General features: G+C 50.9%; 1 protein-coding gene across 1 annotated transcript in view; it reads right to left on the minus strand.

Moving 5' to 3' along the window:
• FASN (fatty acid synthase) overlaps positions 1 to 14,306 on the minus strand; it is a 297,582-nt gene that overhangs the window by 14,211 nt on the left and 269,065 nt on the right. Inside the window, exon 40 of the mRNA XM_069655327.1 lies at positions 1,429 to 1,649. Within this exon, the coding sequence (XP_069511428.1) occupies positions 1,429 to 1,649 (221 nt within the window). The remainder of the gene's footprint in view (positions 1 to 1,428; positions 1,650 to 14,306) is intronic.

Consider the following 14,306-nt stretch of genomic DNA (forward strand, 5'->3'; position numbering starts at 1 on the left):
GAATTAGGCCCATTGGATGTTTCATTATGCTAATTGTAAAGCGCTAACATGCTGACTTCTAGCTGTCTTTGAGGCACTGCAGCGTGTTACAATGTCAAACAAGCATTGTCAATGCCAACAGTTTGGGCGTTTGTGTAAGCATGGTAAAGGCTCTTGCCAGGCACAGCCGTAGTGGTATTAACTGGCCATTGATGGTAGCAAGTGCAAAGGGTGAGAGTACCTAGGCATCTAATAGCAGTGCTTGGCAAACGCTTAATACTTATACAGAAGGCAAAACTGTTGGCTTTGCCAATGCTTGTTTTTAAAAGGACTTCAGTGAAGGGCACGCAGAGTGCTTATAAATCAAGTGGATAAAGCTAGACCTGGTTACGACATTTTTACTACACCAGTAGTGGGTTGACAACTCCAACTAAGCCATTAACTCTCAAAAGATTTCTTTGAAAAAACACTGGCAGGAACTTTGAGTGCAAAGTTTGATGATAAGGCTTGATTGATAGATTGATTTGTTATTTATTATGCACCTATACACAAGTGTTTCAAAGTGAAACAAGGCAAGGGAGGGGGAACAGAGGGAGGACAAGACAAACAATCTTACTAGACCTTGTGTCATTGAGATTGTGCAAGTGCACAAAAAGAAGTGCAGGGGATAGGGTACGGGAAGAAGTGCACCCAGAGCAGCAGGGCCCTGAGTTAGGTGCTGTGACGGCTGGAAGTACCTGGGGTAATCCCAGCCCGGTAGTGCAAGGTTAGCCAGGGGGCAGTGCAAGTAGGCTCAGGCGGCAAGTGCAGGGGGAATTTTCAGGGGGGATCTGGTGTCCTGTAAGACTCAGCAAATACAGGGCAGCCAGTCAGCAGGCTTGATTAAAGCGAACTCAAAAAGCCCCCATGAGGAGGTATTTTGGACGGGGAGCGGCAGGAACTGGCTGGGTATTGGCCATAGGGATTAGCATTGCTGTGGGCAGTCATTGGGTGGGCAAATCACCAAACAACACCTACAAGCTGTGTGTCCCTTCTCATATCGCATTTCTCCCTGTCTGTACTCTAATGCAATAGTTTCGGTTTACAGGTGTCGCATGCGACACCTAATAGCCCAAACTGAAATGACATTGTTCAGACATGCGAGTGTCAGGGCAGCAGAGGATCAGTGCTGGGGGTCTAAGGCCTTGGCTCCTGTAATGGAGCGTGATGTTCTATAGGAAGGGTACCTTGACAATAAACATTTATACTGGCTTCAATTCAATCCATCTGATGGCAGTGCTCTATGCATGGGTGTAGAGTAGACAAGGCCCCTATCAGTCCAGTACTCAGCTGTCATCTGCATGCACCAGCCCATACCAACACCCTGCCCATGTGCGGTGGTTATCTCTTTGCACTAGAAGGCAGAAGCACAGTGGACCCTGAATGTGTACCCAAAAGGGAGATCCTTACCTGAGTGTAAGCTGCCACATACGAGTGAGAGCCGTCAAACAAGAAGAGGCTGTCCGGGGACTGGCAGTGGTTCTGCTGGGCCTCCAGCTGGGAACACATCTCGAAGGCCACGCAGGCGCCAAAGGAGTACCCAGCAATCCAGTACGGGCCCTCGGGCTGCACCTGCTGCACGCACCTGGTGTAATACGCCGCCAAACTCTGAATACTGTCTAATGGCGCAGCTGGATCAATAGACAGCAGGAAAGAAAAAAAAAGTGCGTCATCATTGGAAAATGCCACTGCTAAAAGTTCTACTGCTGGCCAAAGGCTCTGAGCTATGCAAGGACACCGCAGGAGGTGGTGGCAAAGCTCAGCTCGGCATTAGGCCAGGGAAAATTCAAGCAACACTCAGAAGATTCAGTAGCTGCATGTGCTGCTGTGCGTCAGCCACTCTGGGCAGCACTTGGACACACAACACTATTCAAGACTGCATTACGCCAGAGACAAGTTAGCCAACGCTCAGAAGGTTGAATAGCTACAAATGCTATTGTGGCACTGGCATATCTCAAGACTACGACCAAAACACCAATCCCAACCCACAGCTTAAGCTCAATCTCAAACCAACCCAACACATGGAGCAACGGAAAATGGCATTGAGAACCCTAAGGAACAAGTTACTTACCTGTAACTGTTGTTCTCCAGCATGGGTCTGGCATGGATTCACATGGTCATGAATATTCCCCGTCGTGTAAGGCTAGATATCCTCGGTAAAAGAAAAAATCTGTTTCAGTTTCGTTTCTGAACTGTCTTTCTCCTAATGACCAATCACTGGTCTCTGGGTCATACTGGCCCCAGCCAATGACTGCACTCTACCTAAGCCCCTCCTCTGGCAGCCATCTTCAGATTTGGTAGCACGTAAAGTGGCAGTAGGACCAAGAGAAGAGCCGCAGAGGGGTAGGCGGGAAGGTTTGCATGTGAATCCATGTCAGACTCATGCTGGAGAACAACAGTTACAGGTAAGTAACTTGTTCCTTCTCCAGCATGGGATCTGGCATGGATTCACATGCTCATGAATAAAAGAATACATAGCAGTACACACATGCACAACCACGGGAGGTGGCAAGGCTCACCATTAAGCATTTCAACAACTCCTGGATCTCTCCCACTCGTCGTGCAGAGGTGATGTCCACCAGGAACGCCGTCTTCCATGACAGGATTTTTAGAGGTGCCAAATGCAGAAGTTCGAAGGGGGACCCATGAGCCTAGTCAGCACCACATTGAGCTCCCACGCCGGGGCCAGAGCCTTCACCGGCGGGAACAAGAAGAAGGGAGTAGTTTCTTACCTGTAACTCCATTTCTCCAGCATTGGTATCTTTCATGGATTCACATGCTTAGAATATTCCCCGTCGTCAGACTGGGAACCCTCGGTACACATATATATAGTCATTTCCAATAGGAAAAAACTTCTGCCCTATCCCCGTCTGCGTCCTCTACGGGGCCGCCCACGTACACCCCGTTGGACGTGATGGTATATAAGCCCCGCCCCCGCGGGTCCCTTCAGATTTCGACCCCTCCAAGATAACGGGGGAAAACTTGCTTACATACCAATCTTCCACATTGCAGTCCGGGGAGGCCGGAGGGCGCATGTGAATCCATGAAAGATACCAATGCTGGAGAAATGGAGTTACAGGTAAGAAACTACTCCCTTCTCCAGCATTGGATCTTTCATGGATTCACATGCTTAGAATAGATTGTAAAGCAGTAACATCAAGAAGGAGGTGAGAGTGCAATGTAACTTACATTCGTAGAGACACCCCCAAACACTGCCGTTTACACCATGTATGTAAGCAACAACTTATTATACTGATACGAAACGGATTTCCGCCATACAATGCTATGTCATATGACTCAGTATGCACCCCTTGCGCATATATCTACCCGACCACTTATGTTTAGGTCAATAAACTATGTACATTAATGTATACACTCTGAAAAAACAGCTGAGGCCAAATAATAGGCAGCATTATTCTTGAAACTTTGGCTTACCTCATTGAAAAAGGTGGCGAAGCACTGCCCTTCCCATTCGTACCTCATCCGCGTGCTGCTTTTCCAGGCAGTAGTGGCGCGTAAACGTGTGCGGAACAGACCATGCCGCCGCCTGGCAGATGTCCGTCAGCGGAATTCCTGCCCATAGAGCCACGGAGGAAGATGTCGATCTCGTGGAATGGGCTCTGGGACGATGTAGTAGAGGTCTCCCGGCCTTGGAATGACACAGGGTAATCGCCGAGGAGACCCAGCGAGCCAGACCTTGTTTGGAGATAGCCTTACCCCTAGCCGAGGGGCCGTAGGCGACGAATAGCTGTCAGGTGGCTCTGATATCTTGCGTTTTTTGCAGGTAAAATTTTAGCGCCCTTTTGACGTCCAGAGTGTGAAGAGCCTTCTCCGCCGTCGACGAAGGAGATGCAAAGAAAGTAGGGAGTACCAGGGTCGAGTGCTTATGATAGACCGACGGTACTTTTGGGATGAATGAAGGGTTAGTTGATAAAATAACTTTGTCCTTAAAGAACCTCAGATATGGAGGGTCTATGACCAGTGCCTGTAGTTCCGACATTCTTCTAGCCGAAGTGATGGCAACTAGGAACGCGAGTTTCCAAGATAGAAATTGTAGAGATGAAGAGGACATTGGCTCAAAGGGAGGCTTCATTAAGGCAGCTAGAACCGTGTTCAGACTCCACGACGGTGGGAACCGTTTTTCCGGAGGGAAGGTTCTAAACAGACCCTTCATGAAATGCTTCACTAGCCTGTCACTGAATAGTGGAGGGGACTGTCTTCTTCTTGTAAATCTCGAAACAGCCGCCAGGTGCACTTTGATTGACGATGATGACAGTCCGCTCTCCGCAAGATGAAGAAGATACGGGAGGATTTGCTCCGGAGTTACTTCCAAAGGTTGTATATTTTGTTGTGTTTGACACCATATACAGAACCTTTTCCATTTGCTTACATATGATTTGTTAGTGGACGGGGCCCTGGCCGCCTGCAGAATCCTTCGGCAATCAGTCGAGACTTTTAGGTTCCCGAACTCCGAGAAGTCAGGAGCCATGCAGTTAAGTTCAGGCTGTCCGGATTGTGGTGCCACACGGTCCCCTCGTCCCTGGACAGGAGGTTCGGCACTTTCCTGAATGGTATCGGCTGATCCAGCGACAGATGAAGGAGGTCTGAGAACCATGGTTGCCTCGGCCAGCGCGGGGCCACTAGGATGACCCGGCAATTGTACCTGTGGATCCCCTGGATCGTCCTCCGTATGAGGGGAAATGGAGGGAAGGCGTAGAGGAACTTGCCTGTCCACGGAAACGAGAACGCTTCCCCCAGGGAGCCTGTTTGGGGCCATCTGCTCGCGAACTGAACACATTTTCGGTTTCTTTCCGTGGCGAAGAGATCGATCGACGGGGTCCCCCATCTTTCGAAGATTTTCCCGAGTTGAGTGGAGTCCAGCTCCCACTCGTGTATTTGTGACATAGTCCTGCTCAGGGAATCCGCCTGTACGTTCTTCGCTCCCGGTAGGTGGTATGCCACTAGGGAGATGTGGTGTTTTAAAGCCCAATGCCAGATCTTTTGAGCTTCCTTCGAGAGGGTCCTGGATCTGGTGCCTCCCTGTTTTATCAGGTAGAACATAGCTGTCGTATTGTCCGTGAGCACTCTTACTTTTGACCCCTTGATGTGTGGGAGGAAAGATTTCAGGGCCCATCTCACCGCCCTTAGCTCCAGGACGTTGATATGTAGGCGAGATTCGGTCGACGACCACCTGCCTTGGGTTTGGTGACGTGACATGTGTGCTCCCCAGCCCGACAGAGAGGAGTCTGTAATGATGGTGTTCTGAAATTCCGGCTCCTGCAGGGGGACCCCTCTGTCCAGGTTGCGCGCCACTTTCCACCATCGGAGGGCTTTGATAACTCGTTCGTCGTCGACTATTATCTTGTCCGACCAGCGGCCTGTGGCCTGCTTCCATCTGTCTGATAGGAACTCCTGTAGAGGTCTCATGAACAACCGGCAGTTCGCGACTAGGTGGATGCACGATGCCATGGAGCCGATGAGAGCCGCATATTTTCTTACTGACAACCTGCTCTGTAAACGAAGTTGGCTTGTCAGGTGTTTGATCTTCAACAACCTTTCCAGGGATGGTTTCACTAGTCCCGTGTGGGTGTCGAATTGAGCACCTAGGAACTTCAAGCTCTTCGAGGGCTTTAGTGAAGACTTTTCGTAGTTCACTGCAAATCCCAGACGCTGTAGCAGTCGCAAGGTGGTCAATAGGCTGTCGTTGGTCGACGCTGGGGAGGATCCCCTCACGAGCCAGTCGTCGAGGTACGGGTAAACGTGATGCCCTTCCTTCCGCAGCCAGGCTGCTACGGGTGCTAGGCACTTTGTAAAGGTTCTTGGGGAGGACTTCAGGCCGAAAGGGAGCACAGTAAATTGGTAGTGTGTTTGGCCGACTAGGAACCTCAGGAACCTCCTGTGGTGAGTGCGCACCGGAATGTGAAAATACGCATCTTGGAGGTCCAGAGACGCCAGGAAATCGTTCTTTTGGACCGATCTGATTACTTCCTGTAGAGTAAGCATCTTGAACTTTTGACTCAGCAGGGTTTTGTTGAGGTCCCGTAGGTCGAGGATGGGGCGCCACTTCCCGTTTGGTTTCTTTACTACGAAGCAGCGTGAGTAAACCCCTAAGCCTCTCTGCGAAGCAGGGACTAACTCGATGGCGCCTTTTTTTAGCATGAGCGCAACCTCTCGACGCAAGACGCTTAGGTGTGGTTGAGACAGGCGTATCGGTGGACGTCTTGGAGGTCTGGATTTGAATCTTAGGGAATGTCCCAGTCTCACCGTGTCCAGAACCCACCGATCTGTCGTAATTGACTCCCATTCCTCGACGCAACTTGACACTCTCCCTCCTAGAACGTCATTGTTGATCTTTTTGTTTTCCCGTCGACGACGAGTAAGTGGGACGTCTCTTGGAGGCCTGGAAATTTCTGCGTCGGGTCGAGGACTGTGAGGCGCGCCTATAGCCTTGGGACGGATATGAGGACCTCCCGAATGCTCTATCCCTGGATCCCGCAAATCGTGCGTTTCCCGTAGCTCCTCTAAAGGGGCGAAAGGAACGAAAGGGCTTACCGCTTTGGAGAGAGCCCAGTGAGCGCGCCGTCTCAGAGTCCTCCTTCATTCCTTTCAAGGCCTCATCCACCTTTTCGCCAAACAGGTGGTCACCTTCGAAAGGCATGTCGACGACCTTATATTGCACCTCGGGTCTAAAGTTGGTGCACTTGAGCCAGGCCTGGCGTCGTAGAACCACTCCGTTGTTAATTTGTTTGAACCCCGAATCTGCCAGGTCCACCGCTATATTGATAGCATGGTTCGAGGCTTCTTCTCCTTCACGAACCAGGGACATAGCTGATTTTCTGTGTTCTTCTGGGAGGTGGTCCATAATGGGTGCCAGTCTGTGCCACATCTCCCTGTCATACCTGGCCATGATTGCCAGGGAGTTCGCTGCTTTCACTGTTGACGCTCCCACTGACAGGATCTTCTTACCGAAAGCGTCTTGGCGTCTAGCTTCGGAATCCGGAGGGGTAGAGCATTTATGCTGGGCCTTTGCCTTTCTCGTCGCCGCCGCCGATACCACCGAGTCAGGCGTGGGTTGCGCAGAGAGGCATTTTGGCGTCGAATCTGGAACTTTAAATTTTTTCTCTACGCGGCCCTTGACCGCAGGTTCCGAGAATGGATGCCGCATGGTTTGGACGCCCTCTTTCCATACGTGGTCCAGTATCGGTATCGAAAAAACGGAACGCCTATTCTTGCCCATGTGGTCAAAGAGGAAGCAGTCCTTCTTTTCTTCTTGTTGGGTCAAACCGAACTCCTTGCAGGCCTTTTCCATCATGGAATGGAAGGCCCCTATGTCATCCGGTGGAGACGGGTGAATGGGACTTTTCGGAGGATCCACCTCCACATCCGAAACCCATGACGGGTCTCTCGACGGCGAGAGGGAGATACCAGAAGCTGACCCCTGTTCAGAGAGGGAGTCCGAGAGCTCACCTTCTTCCTGGACTGTTGGAGCAGTTGGGCCCACGACCGATCTAGTCGGGCGGTGTGAAGGTCCGGGCTCGTCGACGAGGGGAGTCGTCGGAACAGGTGGGAGCCTTTCGTCCAGGGACTTCAAGAGCGAGTGTAAGGAGGAAAGTACCTCCATGGAGAGAGTAGCCTGGGCGTTTGGAGGCTGGGTGAAAACTTGAGAGCAGGTTGCACCAGAAGGAAATCTGGGCCGTAGCCCCAGGTCTTCCGGGCTCACTATTCTGAAGCCGTCGTCTTCTTTGGAGGCGATCGAAACTGCCTGTTCTTGCAGCAGTGTGTCGGGTAGCCCCATGTCGAACACTTCTGGCCTCCAGGCCTGGAACTCCGTCGACGAGGGAATCGTCGTCGACGATGAGCCCGTTTGGAAGGCGGGGGACTGTGACGGAGTGGGCACTTGGATCGTCGCCGTCGTCGACGGAGGGCCTGCAGGTGGCTTAGGCGGTCCCGCCTTCGCGGAGCTCTCCCTGCGTTTATCCGCCTCTCTACTCGTAGCTGATCTTTTCTGATCGCTCGAGGAGGATTTTGGCCTGTCCTTATCTTTCTTCGACGAAGAAGAAGAGGAAGATGATTTCTTCGTCGATTCTTTCGATGAGGCCTTAGAGGAATGACTTCGAGGCACGTCCTTCTCCGTAGGTCGTGATTTTTTGGCCAGAGGTTCCGACGGATGTGAGCGTCGGGGGGCTTCTGATGTTTTCGCTGAGGCGATACTGCGCACCGATCCTACCTCCGACTGAGGGTACGCTCCAGCGCCGTCGTTCAGCCACGAGACCAGTCGCCGATTCCGGTCCTTCAGGGTTTTTTGGGAAAACCCCTTGCAAATATCACATTGGTCCGCCGAGTGGTGGGGGTGAAGGCAGTAGATGCAGTCAAGATGGCCATCCCCTTCATAAACCTTCTTTAGACCGCACGTGGCACACGGGCGGAAAAGAGGCTTACCCGACATTATTGCCAGCCCAACAAACAAAACTCGTAGGAGTTAGAAGTGGACCAAACAGACAAACTCGCAGGAGTTAGAAACAATTCGATAAGTATTTGAAGAAAATACACGAGGAGATCCCACTATCTTTGGAGACGGTTGAAATCTGAAGGGACCCGCGGGGGCGGGGCTTATATACCATCACGTCCAACGGGGTGTACGTGGGCGGCCCCGTGGAGGACGCAGACGGGGATAGGGCAGAAGTTTTTTCCTATTGGAAATGACTATATATATGTGTACCGAGGGTTCCCAGTCTGACGACGGGGAATATTCTAAGCATGTGAATCCATGAAAGATCCAATGCTGGAGAAAAGTCCTTTCATGAACTCCTTAACCAGGCGATGCGACCACAGCGACAATTGCCCCGGAGTTCTGGTGTAGCGGGAGACAGCCACCAGATGGATCTTGATAGAGGCGTGCACCAGTCCCGCCTTGGCCTGCAACAGCAAGTACGGCAGCACTTGAGGGGCCGTAATCCATAGAGGGTTTATCTTCTGTGCACGGCACGAGACAGTGAACCTCTTCCATTTATGACCGTAGCACTTAAGAGTCGAAGAAGCCCTGGCCTTGGCAAGAACCTCCTTGCAGTCCGCCGGGATCTCATATCCTCCAAACTCTACCGCTGCAGGAGCCAGGCCTGCAGGTTCAGCGGCCCGAGTCGTGGTGTAGAATCGCGCCTCCTTCCCTGGCGAGAAGATCTGCATCCACCGGAAGCTTGACTGAAGGGGATGCTGACATGTCCAGAAGGTCCAGGTACCATATCTGCCTCGGCCACGCCGGTGCGACAAGGATCATCTTGCACCGGGACTGTCTGAGTTGAATGATGAGTCATAGGAGCAACGGCAATGGTGGGAATGCATAGAGAAACAGGCCGTCCCAGGGAATGAGAATGCATCCATCATGCTCCCCAGCTTGGGAAACCTGCTGGCGAACCTCCGGCACTTGGTGTTCGTCGCCGTCGCAAACAGAGCGATCTGGAGATTGCCCCATTGTCGAAACAGTAGATCCACCTGATCCTGCCCAAGTTCCCACTCGTGGCAAGAGCGCAGCTCGCTGCTGAGTGAGTCGGCAACAGTGTTCTTCACTCCTGCCAGATGAAAGGGTACCAGGAACATCCTTTGGGCGACAGCCCAGTGCCATAGGTCCTGCGCTTCCCTGGAGAGAGCTGGGGATCTGGTGCCCCCCTGCTTCCGAATGTAGAACGTCATTGTGGTGTTGTCGGTGAAGACCCGTATCACCTTGCCCTTGAGGGACGGAAGGAATGACTTGAGGGCCCAGAGCTCCAGTACGTTGATGTGCAACGACTTCTCCTCCGGGATTCACAGGCCTCTTGCATGGAGAGTTCTGGTGTGTGCACCCCATCGCTCCCGGGAGGCATCCATTGTCAAAGTCTCCTGATGCACCGGAGTCTGGAAGTCTGTGCCCGCTGCTAGATGCGCACGGACCCCTCACCATCGAATCGCTCGACGGAATGTCCCGTTGAGGGCGATCTTGTCCACAAAGCTTCCCGTCACTTGCATCCAACGGGCGTCGAGGAACTCCTGCAGCGGCCGCATCCGCAGTCTGCACAGCCGAACGAGGTAGATGTATGACGACATCATGCAGAGCAGGGACTTGATGGACCTCACCCTAGCAACCTTCACGGTCAACAGCCGTTGTTTCTTGACCAGGATGGCCTTTATCCTGTCCTCCAACGGTGCCGCTAGGCGTGCCACCCTGTTGAGTCTGGCTCCCAGGAACAGAGCGTCCTGAGATGGCTCTAAGCAGTACTTTGCATAGTTTATCGAGAACCCCAGTTCCGTGAGCAGACGGACGGTCCTCGCTGTGTGTCTGACGGCGAGTTCCTTTGACTTCGCTCGGATGAGCCAATCGTCCAGATAGGGCTAGACGTGGATCCCCTGAAGGAGCAGCCACACCGCCACAAGTGCCAGGCACTTGGGGAAGCCCCTTGGGGCTGACTTCAAACCAAAGGGGAGGGCCTTGAATTGGTAGTGCCGCCCTCGGACCACGAAGCGCGATGTCCCTTGTGAATGGGGATGTGAAAATAGGCATCCTCCAAGTCCAGCGACGACAGGAAGTCCCCTTTCTCCAGCTGTCCCAGCACGTGCTGGAGGGTGACTATCCGGAACTTCTGGGATTTTATGTATTTGTTGAGGCGGCGAAGATCTAGAATGGGCCGCCAACCGCCGTCCTTCCCTTCAAGGTACGGGAGGACATGTCCTTGCAGAACGCACAGGCCTCTGTATGATTTATCTGAGTGCAGGCAGTAGAGGCACTGGGAGTGCCCATCCTCCTTGAAGACGTTCTGTAGTCCACATCCTGGGCAGAGCCTAAACAAAGGCGTTGAGTCTTCTTTGTCTTCGGCCATGACCACGAGGGGTAGGCCTCCAAGATCTACTGGAATCCTCCAAGAAGTGAAATTCAACGAGAATTCACCATTGAGGGGCCTAGAGATTTCCGATGCGGGTCCCCGTTAATCAGAAGATTAATAGGTGGAGCTTGAGGCTCAATTCGACCAAAAAAGTACTCTTTGAAAAACGCAATACGCAGTAAAAGCGCGAGAGCTAAGCACGAGGACTCCCAACACTTGAACGTGTGGTAAAAATCTGAAGATGGCTGCCAGAGGAGGGGCTTAGGTAGAGGGCAGTCATTGGCTGGGGGCAGTATGACCCAGAGACCAGTGATTGGTTATTAGGAGAAAGAAACTGAAACTGATTTTTTCTTTTACCGAGGATTCCCAGCCTTACGCGACAGGGAATATTCATAAGCATGTGAATCCATGCCAGACCCCATGCTGGAGAATATGCAGTCTAACTAATGTCTAGCAGCAGTTTGCCTGTGCAGGGCATTCCAAAGCGTTCTCAGACTTGCAAATGTATCAGCAAACACGCGTTCATAAAGCGTCGGGTATACACACCATTTCTCATGACTCCGCGTATAGCTACACCATCCACTTGCACAAGTATCATTTCGAGAGTAGGCGCTGTAGTAGGCGCTTTAGTCAAATGATACACAAAAACACACATTCTCAAATACCCCACTTGCTCAGATGCTACTTCCCTTACCAAGGGATGCCATTCGGGTGAGAGATGGGCTCCGAAGAGTATGTTATGAAACATCAGTATAGTGACACAGAGGTTGCCCTTTTCCATGTGCATGCAGATGGTTCCATGGGATATTTTTGCCGCAAAAATTTCGCGATGCAAAAATATCGCCATATTTTTGCAGCGAAAATAACACATGGACCCTGCGGGGGACACCCCGGCAACCCCTGCATCATTTTTTTATGTGCGGGGGACACCTCCGCTATCCCCGCACCTAATATTTTCGCCACCAAAAATATCGCCTATGGCCGTTCCCGACGACAATATGTTCGGCGATATTTTTGCTGGCGAAAATATTACCTGATACCATGCAGATGACACACGCCTGCACACGTCGTGCCCTGATGTCCTTGTCACTCAATGAAATTGCACTTGAAGGAATGTTTTCACTTTTCTGGTCTACACTTTACCAGACACACACCAAGACCTCCAAACATGTCACAGCTTTGCTCCACGCCACCACTGAATAGGATTACAAATGCGTGTCCAGAGCTGGATGCGGCCTTGAGGGTCCGGGTAGCCGCACGCTGGCAGAATTATCTCTAGCTAACGAAACCCCTAGCATCGTCATCATCAAATATAATGCAATCAAAGGCAAACGATGCCTCTGCCCGCACCTAGAGTCATTTTCCAGATTCATTTGACCTTATTCTAGCATGCAGGAATAACGTTACGGGTTAGTTCCTTGAATTTTAAAAGGATTTGTTTTCATTTGTAAAAGGGCGGGATTGCCAGGCCATGTCAATCTATGGCTGCTTCCGCCCGGCCTCCATTTGCGGGGCCAAACTGCGTATAATAGTGTTTGGGTGGGCCAGAGAGGTGATACGTGTGCCCCCGCGCTATAAAATCTTTCTGTTAGAATTGGGAAAGTGTCACAAATGTTGCAAAGAAAGGCACTGCTCTGAGGGCGCTATTCAATACATCACTAGGATTGTTTTATCTGGAGAGTTTTGCGCCTGCCCTTCTATATTTTTAGAGGTAGATTATATATATATCAAAATAAACTTAGTGCTTTAAGATCTGAATATGAACAATTCCCTTCATATTAGTTTTTGTGTACACCTCATCGTAAACCTTTTTGCAAACATGTATTTGATTTATTTAGAATAACCGCCAGTTGCAAGGCGGAAGCTGGAAGGCATTAAGGCCGAAAATCTCCTTATTTCGAACCGTGCTGTCAAACATCTACAATTCGATCATAACAAGAAGAAAACAAAAAGAACAAGAATAATCAAGTGCACGGTCCAATATATACAGGCTTGACGTGAACTATTAATACACTTACGACAAAGGATGACCTGACAATGGGTCGCGCCACTGCGGTTAATTCACCGCAGAAGGCGGCCATTATTAGGAGCCTGTATGTTACATTTTGGTTTCTTTCATCAGTCAATATTCAAAAAATAGTAATTGAATGTACAAATCATTAATTAGCATTAGATGAAAAAGTCGTGTTGAAACTATAATTAATGAATTGCACCCTGCGGAAGAGCAAAGCATGTTTTTAATATTGCCCTTAAAAAAAGCGCGCCACCCACAGCAGAATTCATGTCATGTCACAGCTACGCATGGAGGCGGGGTGTTCATGGATTCAGGCCTTCTCATGGGATACCTGATGTCTACACTATCAGGAAATATTCAGATGCTTTATATTTCAATATCTGGCTTTTCAGCCGTCGCTGTCGCTCGTTGGGCCAAGTGAAATCAGCCTGCCTGTTCCTTTTTTGCACATGCATTGTGCGTGCAAAGACAGACTGAGTGCAACGCGATGGTCAGTGTTTGTGTTTGCAAAGGAGCTTCCTTACCAAGAAACTAATGAGCTGTTCATTTTACAAAACAAATCAAGTATTTGGAGTCACAGAAAGCAGTCACATTTCTAATTGGTTATTTATAACGCGCTTAAAACCCAGAGGTTTCTAAGTACGGACCTGGGGATCGAACCTGTGTTGCTCCGCGTCGTCTTGCTTCCAAGACGAGCGCGTTGCCCCTTAGCTATCCTCCCTTTGCCACATGGTATGAGTCACAGAGACACAGGGAAAGCAGCCAAATGGCATGAGTGACGGAGACACAGGGAAAGCAGTCACATGGCATGAGTCACGGAGACACAGGGAAAGCAGTCACATGGCATGAGTCACAGAGACACAGGGAAAGCAGTCACATGGCATGAGTCACAGAGACACGGGAAAGCAGTCACATGGCATGAGTCACAGAGACACGGGGAAAGCAGTCACATGGCATGAGTCACGGAGACACAGGGAAAGCAGTCACATGGCATGAGTCACAGAGACACGGGGAAAGCAGTCACATGGCATGAGTCACAGAGACACGGGAAACAGTCACATGGCATGAGTCACAGAGACACGAGGAAAGCAGTCACATGCCGTGAGTCACGGAGACACAGGGAAAGCAGTCACATGGCATGAGTCACAGAGACACGGGAAACAGTCACATGGCATGAGTCATGGAGACACAGGGAAAGCAGTCACATGGCATGAGTCACAGAGACACGAGGAAAGCAGTCACATGCCGTGAGTCACGGAGACACGGGGAAAGCAGTCACATGGCATGAGTCACAGAGAAACGGGAAACAGTCACATGGCATGAGTCACGGAGACACAGGGAAAGCAGTCACGTGGCATGAGTCACGGAGACACAGGGAAAGCAGTCACATGGCATGAGTCACAGAGACACGGGGAAAGCAGTCA

This window comes from Ambystoma mexicanum, chromosome 3q (assembly GCF_040938575.1).
Source record: "Ambystoma mexicanum isolate Mex_15411 chromosome 3q, UKY_AmexF1_1, whole genome shotgun sequence".
Taxonomy (NCBI): domain Eukaryota; kingdom Metazoa; phylum Chordata; class Amphibia; order Caudata; family Ambystomatidae; genus Ambystoma; species Ambystoma mexicanum.